At 45.3% G+C, this 23133-nt stretch overlaps 1 protein-coding gene across 2 annotated transcripts in view; it reads right to left on the minus strand.

Moving 5' to 3' along the window:
- The window catches only part of RNF217 (ring finger protein 217), a 63127-nt gene extending 40744 nt beyond the window's left edge, over positions 1-22383 (minus strand). The window contains exon 1 of one of the 2 annotated variants that reach the window (XM_052781167.1): positions 21534-22383. In XM_052781167.1, coding sequence (XP_052637127.1) covers positions 21534-22178 — 645 coding nt within the window. In that variant the 5' untranslated portion in view covers positions 22179-22383. The remainder of the gene's footprint in view (positions 1-21533) is intronic. The other variant, XM_052781166.1, reaches the window with a different exon arrangement.
- Positions 22384-23133: the final 750 nt, after the last annotated feature.

Genomic DNA, 23133 nt, shown 5'->3' on the forward strand with positions numbered 1-23133 from the left:
ACTTCGGACCAAGAACCAGGGAGGAACTCTACCAACAACTGTCACACGTGCTACAAAACGCTGTGAAGCAGTTGACTGTAAGAATAAACCAATGATTGTAAAAGACGTACTATGAACAGAACACCTCATTAACTTGACATACACTGCAAAGAATTTTGGCTAAATACATTTCATTGTTCTGTTCCCAGAGTAAAGATATCACCTCCAGAGACTCCAACTTAAAAACAGTTATGGTAGGAAAAAACTGCTTATAATTGGAGGAAAACCACTATTTATCATTTCTGTAGATACTGCCTTTCTATTTACAAACAAAATTATTTCAAACTTGTCTAACCACCCCACCCCCACCCCCAAAAAAAATCAAGGATTATTGACTATGAGGGTTTGTAAAGTGATGAACAGGTTATTAGATACCTTGAAACATCACTTCTGCCAGAATTAAACTTTTGCAGGGCTCCAGAAACTGGGTTGCTATACTGAATATTTAAAGGAGCAGCTTTGTTCCTACCAGTAGGTATCAAGAGTTTTCGAACCACCACCAGTAAGGACTGCAGCTTGGGGACCAGGGGGTGGGCAGGTGAAGTGAGGTGAAGGAGGTATCAAGTCAACTATATCCATCTCCACTTCTGAAACCACAGACTCTAGTACTAATTAAATTCAATACTAGTTGAGGAAATTCTAGTTTCATTAATTATTTCCAAAGAATATATATAGTCCTCAGTGCGAGAGAAGTTAACAGGTAGGAATTGAAGCAGCATAGGAGGAGAAAGGAATCGTTACAAAGCATGGTTACAGAGAACGCCTGATAAGGCTTGTACACAAGGACACATATCTCTCCAACTCTAGATTTTGCAAGACCGGAAAGAAAAGATCGACAGCTTTTGTGACAGAGACAAGAAAATAAATAGAAAGTTTGTTAGCAAGGAGATGAAAACTTTTCAAAAGTATCTCATTTAGCATTTCATTGGTATTTGCATTGAAATGGAAGCACACCATGTGATGCTAAACACCACTAACCTGTCTATCCAAATACAACCTCTCTCAAAATATAATTGTTTCAGATTTTTAATGGGATAAGAACTACTTTTTTTTTTTTTTTTTTTTTTTTGAGAAAAATAACCCAACAGTTCTTCCAGAGCATATACCTCTACCTAGTAGTTGCAAACTGCAGTTACCCTCTATGGTTAAGCAATCATTGAAGATCGTTTGCCACCAATACCAGCTTCTGTAGAGGCCTGGCTAGCTGCACTGGTTTGCCTCGGAAAGGGGAAAGCAGTCACGGCTGCTCTAGCTTGTTTGGGGAGAGGAAGACGATGAGAAGGGAAAATTCAGGAAAAAGAAAGAAGAGGCACCCACTTCAGCCTTTCCCACAAGTCACACTTTTCTCTGCTGCAGTCTTCCCCTGACACACAAGGGGGAAAAAAAATCTACTTTTCAAAATTTTCTGAATCCACCTAATTTCCCTCACTTCAGTAACACACATAGAGAGGCTGCCTACCCTCTGAACTGCTCCTGCTGCCCCGTACCTTCATCCAGGGAAGGCTCTGCACTTGTAAAGTCTCCTTTTAACCTGCACCTGTACCAAACAGCGTGAGCTGCCACTGAGAACTGCTGTTGCTGCCGCCCAGGAAACTGCTGCCCCAAAGCACGCCGATTTTCTGTGCAAAAGAAAGGCAGTAATATTTGTATTTGTGACTTTTGTGGGTTTGGGAGCGCACCCAAACACCAAGATAAGTGATGCGTTTGTTATGCACTTTTCACCAAAATGCTGCTTGCAGCGAGGGAAACAGGTGGCATCCTGCTGCAGAACTAAGTTCTGAATTGTACTGACATTTCTCTAAAAGAATCAAAACATCACTGCATGAGAACAAACACGGCTGTGTTAACTTCCTAGTAAACTCAGCAATTTTGGAATTTCTGTCCACGCATGCCTACTTTTGACTCCCCACCACCACCCCAATATGCTATAAGTTTTTGAACCAGAAGTATCATAAAAGCTGCGAACTTCTGGCAGCACCAGTAGGACAGAAAAACAACCTGACAGTCCCCAACAAAGGACCTTCCCCGACTGTTAAGATTTCTAATACTCATTAAAACATGTCTCGGCACTTTCCTCGGTGGCAAGAGATTGGGCTCAGTGACTTTCCCACCTCTTTAATCCCAAGTGGACAGGGAGGGGTGGCAGAAGCATCCCTCCAGAGACAATCCCTGGCACTCCTCCCTGCCCAGTATGACCAGCTGATGTCCCGCTATGTGCCAGTGCAACTCTATCCTTTCCTACAAACACACAGGCTTACTAAACTTTTAGTACGAAGTAACTAATGATACTAACATTAAGATGGCACCTCTGAAATTCAGTGGTTAACAGAATGAAAGCCACTCTGACTTTCCTCCCTTCCATACTCTATATATTCCCTACATGAATTGAAGGTGACATAGTTGAAACAGCTGAAAGAGCATATAAAAGACTAATTTTTTTGTCAAACTTCATTTGGGAACAGGGTGATTTACCCAAACAGCAAGAAAAAAAAAAAAAAATAGTAAACTAAACAAATCTGTTAAAATTTATATTAAAATACAATCCTTTAAAACTGGGTCACTTGGGTAAAAATGACAAATGTGAAAAAGCCAAAGGATGCTTACACTTAAATCCACAAGCCACTTGCTGTCAAGCAATGGTAAGGCAGTATCAAGGGAAATTTTAAGAACATTTTATGAAATCATTTAGACTTAATGAAACATCTTTTATTAAAGGAAAAATTAATTAATCCTTTGTTGTATTCTGGTGCATAGGGTATCCTAATTATAAAACCATTTTTAATAATGAGGTATCTGGAGTCTACTCTCAACCTCTACTGAAATACATTTTGTACAAATATTATAATGTGAGTATGCTAACAATTATAGAAGACTGAAGAAAAGACTTACGCACATTTTGTGTGCTACGTCTCTGAAGTACAAATGGCTATGCTTAAAACTAAGTGCAAATTACAGTTCCATTTGATTTCTCATTTGCAAAACTGTAATCAGTAAGAGAGAACAGGTTAGCACGTCTTTCACCACACAGGAAGTATGATAAAACAAATAAAGATCACAAAAGCATTTTTTAATGTGCATCCTCAGCTATTTCTGCACACCAAACCTCTAAAGAAAGTTACTAATTTCTCAGTATAGCAGATGAACATCTTGCAAATAAGAGTGTCTTTTTCCTAGCGTCACCTTGATTTACTTCAAAGCGTAGCTCCTAGGGACGTTGAAGGCCACAGGTGAGTTCACAAACTGAGTCACTGCAATAAGTGGTCATCTGTGAGAAGTCTGGGTTAGGGGACTTGGCTAGGATCACCTTGGAAGGCTCTAACACTGCCAGCACAAAACAACGATGCAGTTCTCCCACCTTAACTATTACATTATTCTCTCCTACCTCACAGCTCCTAGACTCACGAAAGCTGTCATGATCTTCCTCCTCAAAACCAGTTCTACGGGAGAGTATCTGCTTCTACCCACTTTGTCAGCAAGCTGGAAGTTGATCATTATGTATAGAGGAAAAAAAACCTGATGCTTGAACTTAGGGAATAACCACTAGCAGTACTAGGCAGTTATTTTCTGCTGATCAGCTGCTAGAGAGAGATTTGCCAGGAGAGATCTCGTCCTAGGCAGAGCAAACGCAGACAACAAGCAGATCCCTACAGCCCGAGCTGCAGCCGGCAGGCAGCCTGCCTCTCCCCTGCCCCTGCTTCCCCCATCTCTTCTGGTCTCCCCACACCACCTTGTTCGTACTCTTTGCCCAGCCAGCCCTGGTTAGCCTTCATCCTCCAGATCAGAAGCCTTACAGGACTGCCGTCGGCACGCAGGCTGCCTTCAGCTCCCACGTCGTGGCACTGCGTCCAGAAACGCGGCTTCCTGTAATTCCTGCCCCGTTCCAGGTAATTCCTCTGCCACCTCCATCCTGCTCTTCTTGCTGCGTTTCAGTTCGCCCGCTCCTCCTGGACGGCAGAAAAGGAACACGTACGCGCACCAGGAAAGTGCCACCCTGTTCCCGGATCCACCGCGGGATGTTACAGGGGTCTAAAAGAGCCAGGATGGACAAAAAGCGAGTCTTGCTCAAGTCCCACAAGACTGGAACAGCTCAATGCTGTCAGAATGACTAGTGAGTTAAGCCACCTAATGAAAAATCTGCACGTTAACTGCAGTTTTACATCGTGTATGATTTGTTTCCCTGTGTATAGCATTTGCAGACATGAAGACACATATCCTGCAATGCTGAGTTCCCCACTCAATCACTGAAACACTAAAGATTTTTAGTGAAATAGCCTAAATCGTTGTGGGTTTGGTTTTTTGTTTGTTTTGTTGGTTTTTTTTTTTTTTAATATGCTGGCAGGAAAAACAAAGTGGGTTTCTCCAAAGTTCACTCTCCGAGGTATCCAAACCAACTCCTTGCTAGGATTTTCCCCACCGATTCAAGTGGGATGGAACATTTCCATTTGGAAGAAACCAAGAAAATCTAGAAACGTGGGTTAGGATTGCTTGATGCTAACATCAGACAATAAATTGCAACTGTGATACATGGAAGATACTTTTACTCAAGAAAAAAATGCACTTGCTGAATTCACACAGGACTTCAGTGATTTTCCTCCTTAGCAATGACAGCAGATAAACGTCTTACAATGGAAGGTGGTGGATTCGTGTCCTACATGGGACTAGACAAACTGCAGACAAGCAGTATTGACTACCGTGCAACAGAAGTACTTTTAAGAGACACTTCTAAAGTAAAACCCATTGAGTCACAAATTTGAGTGCAGTATAGCAAAGAAAACCTGGTCAATCAGCAGAAACTGCTCAAGAGATCTAACCAGAAAAGTGGAACAAAAAAAAAAAAAAGAAAGCGGAGGGAAAAGCCCACGAGAAGAGACCAGGACTGTTTTATTTAACCGCCACTAAGATGGGAGCATCACAATTCTGCCTATATTCCAGGCGTATTACAATTTCCTGAAGCGTGCAAGTTCAGAAGGAAACTAATAGCAGGACTTCAAACATAAAAACCCAAAAGGAAACATGAGAGGAGAAAGGAAGCTATGTATATATTTCCTCTTTCATGGAATGATCTGTAACTTAGCTTCAGTACGAAGGTTTAATTATCATCATAGATTTTTGTATTGTTAGAGTAGTCAGTGTAATTTGATACAGTATTTACAGGTTCAAGGAAATTTCAACAATTAGGTACTGCTTCCCCGAATTTACAGGTTTTGAGCAAAAAAGCATTTTTAGAATTTTACAAGTTTGCAACTAGTTTCAGATGAAACCATACCAAAACCCACCATCTCTTCCCCCAAAAGTTGAGGCAAAACTGATTTTTAAGGTAGTTTAAACTGGAGTTACAAGTAGGCATAATTCCAAGGTTTTTCCACTGTAGTCACTATAGGACAGCTAAGACTGATCAGCTATCCTAATGCTGTATTTTTCCAGCTTAAAAAAAAAAAAAAGCTATGAGCAATTTCTTGTTTGCTTGGGTTTGTGACATGTAGTATTACCACAATTAATAGATCTGTTTTACAACCCAAGACATGATATATGCAGATAACTTCTCTAAATCCTAAACCCCCAGAAATGTAATTTCTGAAACACGAATAAGTGGTCAAAGCAATAGTTTGCTAAATCAACACTAAATTTCCTACCGCCATTTGATGTGTTCTCTAAATTGGGTACTGACAGCCACTCTTTTTTAAATAAAGCCCATTTTCTTTCTGGTCTCATTAGTGCAGCCCTACCTGCCCAGCTGTATTAGTCACGTCCTGCACGAGCACTTGAACACCTTCATGGAATCAAACTCCTCTTACTACATCCAACACAGTACACATGTTTAACTGAAACATACAAGCTGCAGTTGAGCAAACCTGTCCCCTGTGCCATCACACATAAGGGCGTCACCTGCAGAACACTGGATAAGAACTCTACTGCTTCAGAGAGAGACTAACTCTTTTTCCCAATGCCGTCCCACCCCCAAGCAAATTATGTTCAAAGAGAAAGAGAGGAGGAAAAAAAAGGAGGGAAAGCAGACAAATGAAGTCTTAATCTCACAGTTACTCCACCCTCTTCTCCTCACTTCTAGAGCTTGAGAGACAGGCAAGAAAAGGGAGAACCGAATCAGTAACTCTTCTGCTACTTGCGGGGAGGGGGGTGTCTTCAAAACACTTTTTGTAATGATCAATGCAACGGTAAGATAATCTTCCATTACAGGCATTTATGATTTTATAGTTCCAAATTTTGCAACTGCTCCACTTTACCACCAAAAATATCTGTACAATAGAAGCACAAGGCTATCAAGCTTGATCTTCAAAATCAGCATGCTGAAATCACAAGTAAGAGTAACACAGGCTAGTCCAGAACTTCTCGAAGCCACAAATAACAATGCTTCCCATCGGCCTGCGGGGGGGGGGAAGAAAAAAAAAGCAGCTGTAATTTCAGTGCTGTTAAGATAGTTGAGGCCCCCCTCCAGAGGTGTACAGGGATAGCAAGAAACAGCAAACAGCTTCTTAAGCCAGCTGTAATTGGTGTGTCATGAAGGTTCAGCCTTGGCTTAAGTGTCTTAGTTTAACGCTACAGTGACACTACCAGTGCAAAGCGTTGCTAGCTCTCAGAGAAATCTGCTATGTGGATCATACTTGCCCAAAAGCAGATGGACAGACAAAAGGACAGGACATCCGATTACAAAGATCCTCCCGCAAGGAAGTCTTTCTCTGATGGTCAATTCTACATTGGCAGGAAGAAAAACAAGACAAACACTCCCAACAATACGACAGAAATAAGACGAGTCCATGGCTGAGTAATAAGTCCTTCCCCCAAAGTCACAGAGCACACAACAGATGTTAGATTTCTTCCTGTACAAAACTTTCACTTTAATGGCAGTGATGAATAACCTATAATGTGTCCAAGTTAGTCATAAGTTGCATAAACCTCTACCTTTTCAGAGCACGACTGCAAATACTGTAAGCAAAAGGATCGCTATTGAAAGGAAACACCATTTTAAAAAGCTCCTGACAGTGGAAAGGAAGCTCATCCAGGAAAGGGAAGAAGAAAGAGAGCAAAAGTTGGAAGCTGGTGAGAACAGAGGTCACTCTCCAGGATCTTTACAGCACTCATTAGATAAGCATATACCTTTTGAAGAAGCTCAACTTCCTGCCATAAATAAAAGTTTTATAACCCACTCAAAATACCTATCAGCCAGCCATTTACTTCATTTCATCTGCCTTTTCTTATTCCTTGGGCAGTACTTCTGCGTTCTTCAAGTGTCTCAATAGACCGTTACACAAGATACACTATTATTTTATATATTCCAGATATAGTTCTCATCAGTTTTTCTACCATGGCTTACATATATGAAGTAATCCATTAAAAAATCACACACCTTTCAGAAATATTTTTAATCTTTCAATGCCTGTTGGTGTCAGCATATATCAGTCTTCATGTTTGTGTAAGGTTTGTTCAAATCCAGAAGTAGGCTTGTCGTGATCAGATTAGCGCCTGATACCGATTTCAGAGCCCCAAATTAAATCAATTAGTGCTTCCATGAAACCCACCTTCCCTGACAAACTTCACTGGTGAACTCAGAGACACTACGTGAAAGTAAAACGCTGCAGGAGACCAGTTTAGCCTGGTACAAATCTGGCTTAACAAGAACTGAATAAAAATGTTCTTTAATGCTACACAGTCTTCAAAGGTGCAAACACATGCAGGACATTAAAGACGCAAGACAACATGTGCTTGGCTACCCAGCCCCTACCTCTGTGCAAGATTTGTTGATTTTCCCTGTGGATCTAGCTTCTGCATATAGAAGCTACAAAGAGCACAACAACTTCAGTAAGTTCATTCAGGCAGCTTGCAGGTATATTTTGTGATGAACACAGAAACTCAGCATTTATTGCATCTCAGTAGCAAAGCCCTCACTATGTACACCAGGCCAGGCACAGAGTGAGGATGGATTTCACTGGAATCCCCAATAAATCACCTTGCAACCACCTTAAGCTACCAGAAGACCACCTGGCAGCCAACATCAGTACTTTAAAGGATGCTAAAATCCTTCCACAAAACTTGTCAGATATTGGTATCAAAAACTGGAAGGAAAAAAACCTTAGAATGAGACATCAGGAGCTAAATCCAGAATGATGATACCGTACCCTGTCAAGCGAAGCATACAGCTAAACTAAAGACTAACAGAAAGAAGTTCAACAACAACCAGCTACCACCTTCCAGTAATTTACAGCACATTCACCCAGCTGGTAACTGTAGTTTCACAAAAAAAAAAGTAAATTCAACACAAATGCCACACCCAAACCACCCAATTTCAGAGATTGTTTTTCAATGTTACATAGCTTTTGTTTGGTACCTTAACCACCTGTTCTGTTCATTGTTTTCACGTAAAAGCAATCTGTGGAAACTAAAACAAACAATCATTTGTCTTTGCTAATTGTTCTTTCTTTCATAAGTTTCTTTATACAACAGCCTGAATGAATTCCCGTGGAGAGTTATTTCACAAAGGCGTCCTCTGTAGCCTAGGTCAACTCAGGTAATGGCAATGCAGCATCTCCTCCGGCAGCAGAGGGAGGGAACCTCTTGGAAATTGCTCCGATTCAGCCATCTCAGTCTAACCAAAAACAGTCTCGAAAACACAGTTTTGAAATTTCTTTAAGCACCACTTCTCCCAAAACCAGTGCAAAACATTTGACTTCAGATGCCTTACAGACCAAAAAATGTCAGACACAAAGCATGGTTTAAAGTGCACTGCTTGCAGGTCCATGTTGGGCATTAGAAAATCCTTTCCTGTTTTTAATGGTTAAAAAAAAGCAACACCAATAAAGACAATAAAACTCTTCTACCATTTCCTCAAGCTTCTCAACAGAGGGCACTCGGAGAAGCGCAGGTGGCCTTCCCATCCAACGGGGCCAAATTCAGCGCAAAATGGTGCCAAATAGCGAGTCCTTTTTGACAGCATCGAAGGTGCTGGCTTTGAGAACCACTCAGGTACTGTGCCCTTCTTCCCAAATTCAGAGACTGGAAGGGCTCTCCCAAGTCCCTCCCTTCTATCCCAAATACACAGGCTCATGCTGATTTCTAGCCTAACTTCATTCTTTGCAATTTTTATATTTTGTGTTGTGCCAAAACTTCTTTAGAAGTACCTACCCAACTTACCTCTTCTTGCATTTAGAGAGAGCAATCATTTCTCCTCCCAGTTCTCCTTATGCTAAAAGAAACAGTTCTGCATCTGTGCAACAGCACTTTTCTCCTTGCAGTCCTTCCTGGTTCCTGCCATTTTTCTTAAACCCTGGTGCCCAAGATTCCAAATAAAGCTTCACCACATACAACGGCCTCATCGCTCTCCTCTCTCTACCACATCCTCAAATTGCATTCACCTTTTCAGTAGTTCCATCATTATTAGCTCCTCACATCATCTGTCGTCATTAACCCAGATTTGCTGCCTCCTATGGTCGGGCGAGTTCCTACTTGGAAAATGAAAACCATCGAAAACCCTCTTCCTTGCTCTTTCTTTTCACCATAAGGACCAATAAAACAAAATTCTCCTAGATCAAAACTCAATACAGAAGCTAAATGGTAAGCTAGTTATCAGCAAACTTACCATCTGGTGCCAGTTCATTACTGAGGCAAGGAGAGGGGACCCTCTCTTTGTCTCCTCCCCTTCTCCCAAACAAACCCAAACAAGCATCTCAATGCTTCTCACTAGGAAACATGCTTCTAGCTTGTGAAAGCTGTAAACAGGCCATTCATGCCAATGCACATGCTAGAAGTGTGGATTACATACAGCTTGAAAAAATCCTATATTCACGGTAAAAATAGGCTTAACATTTTTTATGGGTCAAAAGCAGTACACCTACAGAAACATAAAAAGTCAATTAGAGTGGAAAAGAATATACTGGAATAGTAACAAATTGATTTTGGTTGTTTTCTTCAAAACAAGTTGGGGGTTTTTTTGTACTTCTACCAAGAGACTCTATGACCAAGCTCAAAGAGAACCTTCACCACCAAAGATCTCAAGATGATGCATACCAGTTCTTCCATGACAGTGCTGTACTTTGTTCTGGTGTACATTTTTAAGTAACATCATATTTAATAACAGTCTTCAGACATTTTGCCTTTGCAGAAAAACAAACACTACCACCACCCCCACCACCCCCCCCAAAAACCAAACCCACAACCCACACAACAAAAACCAAAAATCCTTCTATCATTTTGAGCTCTGCATCTTTTCACTTGTTATTCAAACAGATAAGGAGCACAAGGAACTTCTTTTGAGAGCTCTCCGGTGCAGGAAAAATTTCTCTCAAGAAAATAATGATCATACTTGGCACTGCTTGGCTGCAGCAAACTAAAGCTCTTGAAACAAGCAAGATCAAAAAAGAGGTTCCTCATCTGCAAGAATATTCACATGAAAAACTTCACTTGTAAAACTGCCTTAGGAATAATCTGTTCTATGCTATAAAATTCTTGGGGATGCTTTAAAATTCCAGCTAGGTGAGAGCTTCTTATTTAATGATGCCACAGGCAGCAGAGACAAGACTAGTGGGTATCAGCCCGGGCTGGACCGGGAACCTCAGTGCTGCGAGCGGCTCACAGAAACGCTCCGGACCGTGCCACCACGCCGGTCCACGAGCTGTGGGTGCAGATGCACTTTCGGGTGCTGGACAAGCCGTGACTTCCGTCTGGATTGTGAAAGAGGAAACAATGCAGCAACAGGACCAAATTGCAGGTTTGATTTCATCAGGCTCCAGTGAAAACTTCCACGTGCCGTCATCTTGAACATGTTCTGTCCCCTTCCCTCGCGCTGCCTTTTCAATCATTTTGTTCTGACAGGCCATCACAGTTGCCAAAATAAATGGCCCTGCTTAGCCACGGACGCTTTATTCAGTACCACCTTGTGGTGGAATAAACATTTGCACGCTGTCTATGAGACAATTAGGAACTGGATAAGACAGGAAAAAAATAAAAAAAAAAAAAAGAAGCAAAAAATGCTTGTGAAAGGTTACTTTTAAACCAGACCATTTTTTTTTCTGCTGGTGGATCAGATGATGCAGAAACGGTAGGTAACAAGTTGCAGGCTGGGGTGAGCAGCACTGCTAGCTAAAACGACAGTAGACTTTCAGCTTTAGACCAGGTCTGCTTTTCTTGATATAGGAAGAGAAAGAATGAGATCCAGAACTCATTTTAGATCCTTAATTTACCAGAAGCGATGGCTTGGCCTTGTCTGACTACCTGTCTTGGCTTGAGTGAGGTCCTCATGAAGCATTACACCCCGGGATACTTCAGCCAGGATTTGCTGAGTTACTCTCACAAAAAGAATGACTAATCAAGCCTTCACACGAAATACCTACTTCACTGAGGCAAAAGCACTCAGCAATGTCCATCAGTAATAGTCACAACTCACTGCAAGGAAGGTTTAAATCTTAGAGACTGGGAAGATGCTAGTAATTTAAAATAAAGTTACAACTCCAGATAATGCCTGGAAAGAATGGGCATCTTCAGAAGTTTGAAAATTACTCTTTAAGTGTTACTGAGAAATATAACAGAAGCAAGGCTGAATCTACTTTCCATTTTAAAAATGGGTGAAAAATTCTGAGGTTGCTTAATTTCTACTGCCCCTATGTAAGGAAAATGGGGACCACAGATATGTGCATACTTTGAAATATCCAGATTTTAATAATGTATTTCACTTCGGCCTCTCTGAGGTCTAAGTGGCCATGTATATGTCAATACCCGTAAGTATCCAATAGGAACAACGTTTAGACAGAACTCCAGTGTTTTACAAGTGATTTTCTGCCTTAATCCGAGTAGGATTGGCTCACCACAATAAAATATACTATCACCACCACAATTCTGCCTGTGATGCCAACATCTACATTTTGCAGTTGGTATGCAAGACTCGGCATCTAAATATGATGGGGCATGTTTGCTCTTTTGTGGATCCATCCATTCCGAAAAACTTTTAAGTTGCACATTCCTTCCCCTTTTTAAGCTGCATGCTAATACCGTAAAGTTAACTAAGCAGAGTTTCCAAGCTATTGCACAACGGAGCTGCCCGTGCACTTGAAAAAGCACTGAGCAGTTCACATACTTGCTTCCAAAAGGTCTCTAAAGGAGTACTTCTAAGCAGACTAATTATACCTGGCACTGCACGGGTGTGCTGGAATGGAAAGGCATAAGGTGCCCTCTCCCCAAAGTGCACTCACACAGCGAGCAGCACTAAAATAGCTGAAAGCTTTAAGAAGCCCTCCCCCACCATTTCTTTGCCCCCGTACAGCAGCAATAGTACCGACAATAGTGAAGCACTTCTTTTTGCTTGTTCAGGAGAGCGGCACCTCTCACAGCATCTCTGAATGGTGTCACAGATGGCACACTGCACCCACCTATTCCACCCCTCTCCGCTGCCTATAGGGTATAAAAGTCTTCCAGCAGTCCAGTAAAACACTAGCCCATTTATTTTCCTGGAAGTTCTATACTTTAAACTGTGTTTAAAATCCATTACTTTTTTTTTCGCCCCCTTTTTAAGGTTAAGATTTATTTCCTGCCCGCCCCTACTCAATAGCAAACCAGAAATAGAGCTAGTCCCACTTCCCTTTCTGGCCACCATCTACCAGAGTAACTGGCCAGTATTCAGCTGCAGGTTTAAACAGAGGCTAAAGATCCACCTTATACATGGAGGCCACCAGTCTTCACGATTCCCTTTTGTTTTATGAAAGCTTACCCTAAGCAAGCCCACCTTCTGGGGCAAACTGATTCTTACAAAACCATCAAGCCCTTCCCACCCTGGCAATCTTCTTCTCGCTCTTCTTCCTTCCTTGCATTGTGTGAACAACCCCACAGAGCCACATCACCGCTGAAACAGTTTGGATAGGACTTCCCTTTGCTACAAGCTAAAGGGACGGGGTCACTCAGATCCCCATCCTACACCCCCGAGCTGATACACCACCATTCCTACGAGATGAGGGAGCCAAACCAATTAAACTAGAGAGGCAACCGCCTTTGCTGCCATTCATATCATGGCAGTGGTAGAAAAGAATACACAATGGCATCGGCATGACTACGCTTGAGAAAGTTAAACTTTGCCCCTTCTATTTTCCACTACAATATCCAATACAGTTTGTACTGTACTTAATAAAAACACCACTGGGGGGGGAAAAGTCCACAAAAGGGGAAAAGTACTTTTATTATTTTTTCAATCTGATACTCTTTATAAAAGAGACATTTGCAGTTTTAGAAGTGCACTACAGTTTACTAGCAAGCTGGTAAGGAGAAGGAAGTAGGATACCTTTAAAAATGTCTTTATTTCTTTTCATGAAATTGTAATCTAGGAAGCGCACGGCCTTTCTCACAATTAACTAAATAAACTGGAGCAACCATACATGCCAACAAGCTTGTCAATGAAAATATACACCGATCTGAAATTGAAGCAGTGAGGTAGCTACTACAGTAAATGTGGACTCTTAGCCATTGCAGGTTCAGTTCCAAATCTGGCTTAAACTACTGTTAAACTTCTGACCTTCTGCACTGAAATCCATACAGTTTTCTTCTCTATGAGTAAAGTCTTGCATTTGTTTTTCATCCTATTTTTTTCCTATTTCACTTGCATTAAGCAACTGCTCTCACAAGGGTTATTTACCTATACAATAAATGTATGTGTGCCATAGCAGAAAAACATACATTTAAGAACTGGCTATTCAACAGGAATGCTGTTATTTTTATGTTCACATTAACTTCCAAATAAAATTCATTTCTTTGCCTCACCAAAAATTTTTCAAGTACTTAAAAATGGACTCAAAAGTTTAATGGCCTCTTCACCACTGGACAAATTTGTCACTTTTCTATACTAGAAAAAGTCATAGGTACTTGGCTAATAAAATCCTATAGACAAGGAGGGGTTTTTTTTAAATATAATTTGTAAAGAAAGTATTAAAAAAAGAAAAAAGGCAAGAGAAACGTAAGTGCAAGCAGCTAAAGCATACTGAAAGACAGATAAACCAGCGTAACTGGGTGGGTAAGTAATGCCTTTCTTCACCAGTCTAAATTCTTTTGAAGAAATTACATCCCTTAGAACTCTTAATCATTTTGACAATGTACTTACATCCTGGCCATGTAAGATACGTACTTTCCTCGAGCCTGGCTGGTTTAGACAGCAGGAAGCAAGATATTTGTACAAGAAGAAGAGAGGAATGAAGGGCCAAGAGGCCCCAGAGCAGCTGGAAGAACAGTTGTTCTGGGTGGAGAAACGGAGGAACGGGCAGACAGAGGTGAGCTGAAGGCCTTCCAAGCCTCCATTTAACTCCTTCATTTCTCTCTGTTTGGGCAATTAAACCCCCGACAGTTCAGTTTTCAACTCTTTTCACTTTAAAATCCCTGGGCTGAGTCCATACCTGTGCCTGAACAGCTGGTGGGAGCAGCGGGAGGGAAGGCCGGCGGCAGACCACCTCCGCATGGCTCAGCCTGCCCGTGGTCCCCGATGCCAACACCACCGACAGACCGGCGAGGTGCAACGTGCTGGCTACGGGAGGCAGCTGACAAGGAGGGCTTCTGCTTCACAGAAATTCCACGTTTTCAAAATTAGATTTCAACCCAAGCTAAAACAAAACCGGTTCTCCATCTCCCACTGCAATATCACATTCGTAGGAAGTCTTTAACCTTCAAAATCAGCTTTACTATCAACACCAACGAATTCACGGCACCGCTGCAGGACTCGCCATTTACCATCACCCCTTGCTACCAATCTCAACAATTTCATGACAGCATTTATCCTCACCCCAGGAATTCAGGCTTTCCCCCCATTAGCAAAACCCTTCCTGCAACCGTTAAAAGGCGACACCACCTTTTCTATGCCCAACATCTCTGATCCTACAGATCGGAGTTGTAATGGAAATCTTACCTGTAAGAAGAACAGCCACTCTTTTTCCCCCTTCATGGCTAAGAAACGATGGCCACATATTCCAGTTCTACATCTGGCAAAGACTTATCCAAACAAGAGGACGTCATAGCTATCCACGTAGAGAAAGCTTGCAGCTACTTCTACACAGTGAACAAACATACCACACTAAGCGGTGGTATGCTGGCAGAGTATCTAGGACTACACACACTAGGACAACTAGGCAGTATTATCATTCAAGAACATTGCCCAAAACTAGTTTTCTTTAAAAAGCATTTAAAAGTATTTCCAGCAATGCTTGATTTTGTAAAATTTTGTTCCAAACTTAAGTTTTGGCCCAAACTGGATCCATCAACAAGCATTCAAGAGGGACTAAAAGCCAGCTATACGCCTAGTCAACTTTAAAGGCAAATGCCTACAATCTTAATGGTACTTGGGTGTCATCCTGAACTGTGACAGTAACCCTCGGGCAGGTGGCTACACAGGAGCATTTCAGCACTGGCACTGCATACAACACATCAGAACAGGACAGACTTTCAGAAGCTGTCTGCTGAAAATGACAGTGAAGAAGTTTAGGTGCTCCTGCAGCTTAAGGGCTGCTCACAGCTGATGGACCAGGTCTATCTGCCTCCTCCTCCTCCTTCTGCTCAGGAACATAGCCACCTTACAGTGGCTGAAGCGGCTGGTTTGGTTTAGAAAGCCTGTAATCTAGCAGGTAATATATTCTCTTCTCCTCTGCACTTCTCTTCCTCCTTTGGAAACTTCTGTGTTCTTGCAACGTCAGCTGGAGGGTGGCCGCTCACCCTGCCATCACCTCCTGGTAGCCAGTCTGCAGCCGTCCTAGCAACTCACTCGCTAGTGTTAGAGCATGTTTTTGGATTAATAACCCTTGCAAACACAGAGCTTCTCCCACACTGAATGACACTGGCCCTTCTGAGCTCTGGTTTTACTCAGGGCACAAGCAGCTCATTAACCACCAGATGATTCAGCACTCGGTGCCTACGTTTCTGCTGGCTGGTCTCCACCAGCAACCAGACTACAGCTTTGAAGGTGTATCATTTATATGATACCATCAGACACCTGAAGAGGCACACGGGTGTCAAGTCCCTCCGGCTCCAAACCAGTACTAGTTTTAGGCAACACAGCCTGCTCCTAAATTCTCCTCTTCGCTATGTGGCTTTATAATCACATTCCCCACAGAAATCCTGACTGTAACAGACTGCTGCTTTTTTCTCCAGCTCTTTCAGAAAGAGATCATGCACAGAAAAGGAAGGGGTCAAAAACAAGATCTCAGGTCACAGAGAGAGGAACACTGGTTAACAGGTCCCAGGCAGAGGGAAGACAATCCCTACATTTCATGCTCAGGAGAGGAGTGCAGGATTTTAGTCCCACCAAAACCAGCGATGCACAAAACGCTGTTGGATGCGACCCCTCCCTGCCCCCAACAATCCCTTCTGATTTACTCATGGCCACTAATCTCATTAGAGTTCCTATAATTAAAGCACCATAATATCTGATCGAGAATATAGTATGCTGTTTAAATGAACTCACCCAAAGTCCTTTAATATAAGAATGACTGCTCCAAGAGAATGACAAGATTTACAAAAGAAAGCATCACTAATGAGCATAGGATCAAAACTGGATTATCAAGTTTCCTAATTTGCACGTAGAAAAAGCAGGCATTCAAATCACCAAGGTTTCTATAGAACTTTTACAGCCATTTTATAGGAAAAGTGAAACAAGTATAGATACAATTATATGTATACATATATAGCTTCAAGTATTTATTAGAGAACATATTGTACTTTATAGATGTTAGGAAACAGCAAATGTTATTTTGGTCTAGTCAATACTTGCTAAAAAGCGAGGAGTGAGATTGCTGTTCTGAATAGCACTTGTCAGGTTTACAGATTAGGGAGATGAGAAAACACGTATAAACCTTAGCCTCTTTACCAATCGGGGATAAGTTAAACATAAAAACCTAGTTAAACTTTAGGTCTTCTCCCTCTCTTTTTAAATCAAAATTCTTCCCATACCTATTTGTTTATTTTTAAAGAAAATTTCTGAACAAACCCCACCCCCACCCCGGACACATAAATGGACAAAAAGCAAAAGCAGGCGCAAATACTCCCTCTGACTCAGACGTACAAGCAGCCGGGAGAGGTTAGGAAGTGAATCACTCATTTAGCAAACCTATGTGTGCACAGTTTCTGGAATAACCCGGTTTTGGTGCTGTGTTAAATGGAGAGGAAGATGGGCAGTGAAGGAGATGTGAATGCGATATTACATCTGTGAGATCGAGTGTCCCGATCCTTCCCGCTCCATCCCCAGTTTGTATGCTGGATGCATGAGTGTAGAAGCCCACAGCTCCCAGCCAAAGGGGAAACAGTTCTTCCACCCTTCTGACCCCAAACGCACTTAGCAGATACCTGAGAGCCCATGGAGACAGCCTGCGTGAGCACCATGGTCCTGGAAGAGCACTGACATTTCAAACATTCACACTTTTCAGCCTCATCCGTTTTATGTTCATGGTTAAGCGGATGCGCTGGTTTTGGCTGGGATAGAGTTAATTTTCTTCACAGTAGCTGGTATGGGGCTGTGTTTTGGATTTGTGCTGAAAACAGCGTTGATAACACAGGGATGTTTTTCGTTACTGCTGAGCAGGGCTTACCCAGAGCCAAGGGCTGTTCTGCTCCTCACCCCACCCCACCAGTGAGCAGGCTGGGGGGGCACAAGGGGTTGGGAGGGGACACAGCCAGGACAGCTGACCCCAACTGACCCAAGGGATATCCCAGACCATAGGATGTCATGCTCAGTAATATAGAGCTGGGGGAAGAAGGAGGAAGGAGGGACGTTCGGAGCGATGGCGTTTGTCTTCCCAAGTCACCGTTTTGCGTGATGGAGCCCTGCTGTCCTGGAGATGGCTGAACACCTGCCTGCCCATGGGGAGTGGTGAGTGAATTCCTTGTTTTGCTTTGCTTGCACGTGTGGCTTTTGCTTTACCTATTAAAGTGTCTTTATCTCAGCCCACAAGTTTTCTCACTTTTCCCCTTCCGATTCTCTCCCCCATCCCACTGCAGGGGGGGGGAGCAAGCGAGTGGCTGCGTGGGGGCTTAGTTGCTGGCTGGGGTTAAACCACAACAGCATAACAACAAACAGCTTTGGGCTGCGTTGATTCCTGCAGATGGGGCTTGTTGGGACCTGACCCAGGCTCTGTGGGACCCACACCAGGTCCTGAGGTGCAAGAGCCACAACCTCTTTCATGCTAATCCATCACCCATCCCTACCCCTCCCTCAATTTCTTTGAGTCTGAGAGAATAAAGTCATAGAAATTTTTTTGTGAATGGTAGATAAACTGGTGGTGGTCAGACCCTGGAGAGCCCTGAGGGGTCTGCAAGTATTAGGCCAGGTGAAAGAATAGATAAATTGAGGCAGAGGTAAAGTTACGCAATTTACCAAAAGTCAGGCTCCAGATCAGCCTGGGTGCTCCAGGCTCGCCTGCTAAGCTTCTGCTCCAGCCATTAAATCTTTGAAAGGGATTATGCAGCAAGGTGCTGGTGATAAGAAAGACTGGATTTGACCTCTAAGGACCTTCAGATGTGACATTCCTAAATCAATTACCCTCATTCTCCAGCACGCCGGTAACACTGCAAGCGAACTCTGCAGTTGGAGTATTTTCATCTGGATAATCTTCTTTTCAACAATGCCTAAAACATCAGTCGATTTTCTGATCTATAAAGGGCTCCAAGGCAGAAGTTTTGATGCTGTTATATGTTTGCATAGAAGAGGGCAGAGTGCATTAGCAGGGTTTTTACTTTGCTACTCCATTAAGCATCATTTCAGAAATCACGAAGAAACCATCATCAAGAATCCAGCTTTCTTCAGCAGGAAAACACACACAGACATTAAAGGCGACATGAATTATTTTAAGCCTTATACTTCTGCCAACATACTCCACATTTTCAGCATGAAAGACCACTCCTCCAGAGACTTAGAGTCAGCCAGTGTCCTCTCAAGCAAAGGGCACAGATTGCTACTCCTTTGACAAGGAAACCAGATCTAAACGATCCGTATTGCTGCTTAGGGTTTTGGTGGGTTTTGTTTGTTTTCAATTTCAGGTACATTCCTAAATCAAGCTGACTGTATCCAAACTGAAAAATCTGTTAAATTTTTCAAACAGCTTTTCAACATTTACTCCTTTTGAACTTTTGGTAATTTTCTTTTTTTTTTTTTTTTCTTTGCTACACGAAGTGCTAAGTCTCAAAGATGAAAGGTGACTTTATTTCTATCCTATACTGCCTTTCCACTCATCCCTCCCAGAAATTCCTCTAATGTAACTGACATGGAGAAGCCTTTTCTCTCTCCTCAGGATGAGTCACAGGGTCCTTCCACAGCACACAGGAAAGATACATCACTTCTTGTTCTTCTCAAAGAAATATCACTTTCTTGTTCTTTTCAAAAAAGGAAGATAGGGAAAGAACACATTGGACTGCTATTTGAGGGTATTTTGTTTCCTTTTTTTCCTGAACAAATTTATCAAGCAACTAAAATTCTGCCTGGTCGTAACAGCATCTGTAACAACGTGCCCACAGAAGTGCCCTGTGAATCTCCCTCCTCAAGACCAGTATCCCTGCTGCTGGCATCCCCTCCTCTGCATCTGTATCCCTGCCCCATCTTTTACGTACAGGAGTAAGTACCCATATGGCTATCTGCCAAGCAGACCTTTTGATAGCTGCTGGGATAAGCTTCGCAGAGCGCTCAGCAATAGTAGCAGCTTCCTTGAAGAGGGCATCCCTGCATACGCATCCAACAGCTGGCCAATCTAAACCCACTTCATGGGGCACATACCTGGCTCCCAGGCCAGCCAGCTGTTTCAGCCACCAAGCTGCTGGCTCATCCTTCAGAAGTCCAGTCTAAACTAGGCAGGAGAGTTCTTCAGTATGGCTTTAGCTACTGGATCACATAACTTCCATCGGATCACTGTAAGCTGCAGGCACCCGCAGAAGCTAGAGAAGACCACCCTGACATCGCACCGCTTTGCAATTTGCAGCTTCAAAGGAAGACAACATTCTGGCACGTGACCTCAGTGGCAAATACGAAGGTGGCACAAACGCGCACTGGCAATATACCCTAAGAACTTACTGAATGCTTCCAGTCCACCACTTAACTACAAACCAAACCACTCTCAGCTCTGTCCATGAAGTCTTGAGAAGGCTTATTAAGTGTTCCTGAATTTCAGCGTTACAGGAGACAAACAAAACACAACTCCACTTCTCCCGTCCATCGGTTCCCACGTTAAGCCCTTCCCTGTTATCTAAACATACCAAAGGTGGTCCATAAAAATGCTAGTGAGTTTACCATTAGCCAGAACAAACATTACCAGCACTAGTAAATGCTACGTAGGCTACCAATGCCCAGAAAGGAGCACGTGCTTCACTTCAGCCAGCACGTGCTATTTCCAAGCAGTGAAACGTTCCCCGGTCAGAACAGCCTGATAACTATTTATAGTGCGTGGGGGTAGCTGTAGCCGTCCATCCCGTCCCTACGCACGCAGTCCAGCGGGAGCACAGACTGCCCCTGCACAGCTCCCAGCCCCAACAGGTGTAAAAATTCATTCTGCCAGCACGTCTCCACCAAGCACGGCCCAAAAGTTTCTGTTGAATAAAAACACGAAGGTGGTAAGCAAAGGGTTTGTTTGTTTTTCCCACATACCCATACTTCTCCCGTTGCTCTTCGGCAGAAACAATGCACGAGTGTTTTGTGATGCTAAAACTAGCTACTAAAAACACTAGGGAAGACAGAGCTTTGCTTTCAAGCTGCTGGCTTCGGTTTGAAACAGCAGTTCTGACTGACAAAACAGCGATGAAGATATAAGCAGCCTATACACAAGTAGCGATCTACCCTGGATGAGCAGCTATCTGCCCCGGATGGAAAAGTTGTCGTGTTTTGGAGTTTTCCTTTTTCCCCCCAAAGAAGTTTTTGTTTACCGTTGTAACTGCGATTCTTCACGAACAGTCAGTCGCACGGACTCCCCCCCTCCACTATTTTAATCTTACATAATTGGCGTAATACCAAACGCGACGTATTCTCAGAGGAAGAGGCCGAGCGGCCGCATCACGGGCGCATCCCCAACGCCCGCACGCGCAAGCGGCGGCACAGGCGTCGAGCGGGGCGAAGCCAGGGGCTGCGGGACGGCGGCCAAAACCCCCCGGCCCCTAACTCCAACCCGTCGCCTCAGAGGCAGCTGCTGACGCTCCCAAACGCCGTTCCTCACCGTTCTTTGCGCTCCTCTTTAAAGGAAACCGGTGCCAGCCACGTTAAGAGCGAGAGTTTGAGAATTCAGGGAGAAAACCCTTCCAAAGACGGGAACGAGCGGTCACCGAACCGGCAGCTCGCAGGCAGGCGGCTGCCAAAGGCGTCCCGTACGGGATGGGGAAGAGCTCCCACCCCACCAAAGTTCACCTCGCCAGGCGCTCAAGCCGCGGAGCCGGGCCCGGAGCGATGCTCGAAGCCTCAGGACCCGCGGCGGCACGGCGGGTGGGCTGCAGCTGGGACCGCACAGCCCAACAGTCCCCGTGCCCCGTCCCCCCCCAAAGCACGACTCGCCGGGCCCTACCTGGGAGCTGAGGTACCGCTTGAGGCACTCCTCGCACACCGCCTTCTTGCAGCAGGACAGGGGCTTGATGGGCTTCTCCTCCAGGCACACGCGGCAGCTCAGCACCAGCAGCGGCCCGAACTCCCCCGCCACCAGCCCGGAGAAGGGCTCGGGCAGCAGGTACAGGTCCACCACCTCGATGCTGCCGCCCGCCGACAGCGGGTCGCCGCCCGACGCCATCCCGCGACGCGCCGGGGGCTGCTCCGCGCCTGGGCCGCCGCCGCCGCGGGGGGAGGCGAGGGCCGCCGCCGCCGCCGCCGCCCGGTCGTTCTCCACACAGTAGACGGTGCAGTACACCGGCCGCCCCGGCGGGTGGCGGCGGCCGTTGCCCCCCTCCGACCCCGGCCCCTCCTCCGTCAGGGCCGGCGGCTCCTCCGGCCCGGCCGCCTCCTCCTCCTCCTCCTCTTCGTCCTCTCGCCGCTCGGGGCCGGCGGCGGGCGGCGGCTCCCCGCTTCGCCCCGGCCCTGCCTCCCCGCCGCTCGGGACCGCCTCTGGCGGCTCGTCCGAGCCGGGCTCCCGCGGGCTCCCAGCCGGGCTCGGCGGCTCCTCAGCGGCGGCGGCGGCGACCGGCCGCGGGGCGCTCAGCGAGCTCTGCTGCTCCCCCATCGCCGCCCGCCGCCGCCGCCGCCGCTCCTTCCCATCCAGCCGCCTCCCCGGCCCCGCTTCTGCTTCCGGGTCCCGAGCCCCCCGGCCTAGCTCCCTGCGGGGGGAAGGCGGCGGCGGGTACCGCTCACCTCAGCGTCGCCCGCGGGGTCTCGGCCGGAGCCCGACCCCTCATCCCGGGGAGGACGCGGGCAGCCGGCCCTGGTGCCGCGGGGCAGCCGGCCGGCCCCCCCCCCCCCCCGCCCCGGTCCGGCCCGCCTCCTCGCCCGCCTGCCCCGCTCTGACGCAGCGCTCCTCGGCCTCGCCCCTCATTCAGCCGGTGTAAATTTCGTAACGCCGGTCGTCGGCCGAGGGTAACGTCTGCTGGACAAACGGCGAGCCTCCGGTTTAAAAACAAAACAAAACAAAAAAACCTCCCCCCCCGAGAAGGCAAACCGTCGCCAGCGGAAGCTGCGCCCTCAAAAACAGGCGGTAGGGTGGGATTCAGAAAACAAAAAAACACCTTGAACAATTAAAAAAAAAAAACCCCAAGCGGGTAGACCCCACAGCGGTCCGAAACGCTTTCTGGTGGTTGGGGTACTCGCGGTGAAGGGGATCGGGGGAACGTCCGCGCGTTCTGCTGGGAGGGCCGGCCGGTGTGCCGGCGCTTCTGCTCGAGGACGGTATCTCCAGAGCGGGACATCTTGCGTGGACATCGTCACCCAGGGCAGATGTCGTGGAGCTGATCCCGCGGCAACGGAGTAGGTTGTAAACCCAACGGAGTAGGAGTAAACCCAACTTAACAGCGCGGTTTCCACCCCGAGCTTCGTCTGGAGTGTTAATCAGAAGTTAATCAGTTGCTCTGCTTGCGAAGGTGTGGGGCTGGGCTCACTAGAGCGAGAGGAGGAGGAGGTCTGCAAGTGGGGAGGTGACACTGGGGGGGGTACCGGGGCTGTCACCTCAACCCCAAGCGAGCTCG

The sequence above is a fragment of the Harpia harpyja genome, chromosome 3, assembly GCF_026419915.1.
Source record: "Harpia harpyja isolate bHarHar1 chromosome 3, bHarHar1 primary haplotype, whole genome shotgun sequence".
In the NCBI taxonomy this organism is placed as follows: Eukaryota; Metazoa; Chordata; class Aves; order Accipitriformes; family Accipitridae; genus Harpia; species Harpia harpyja.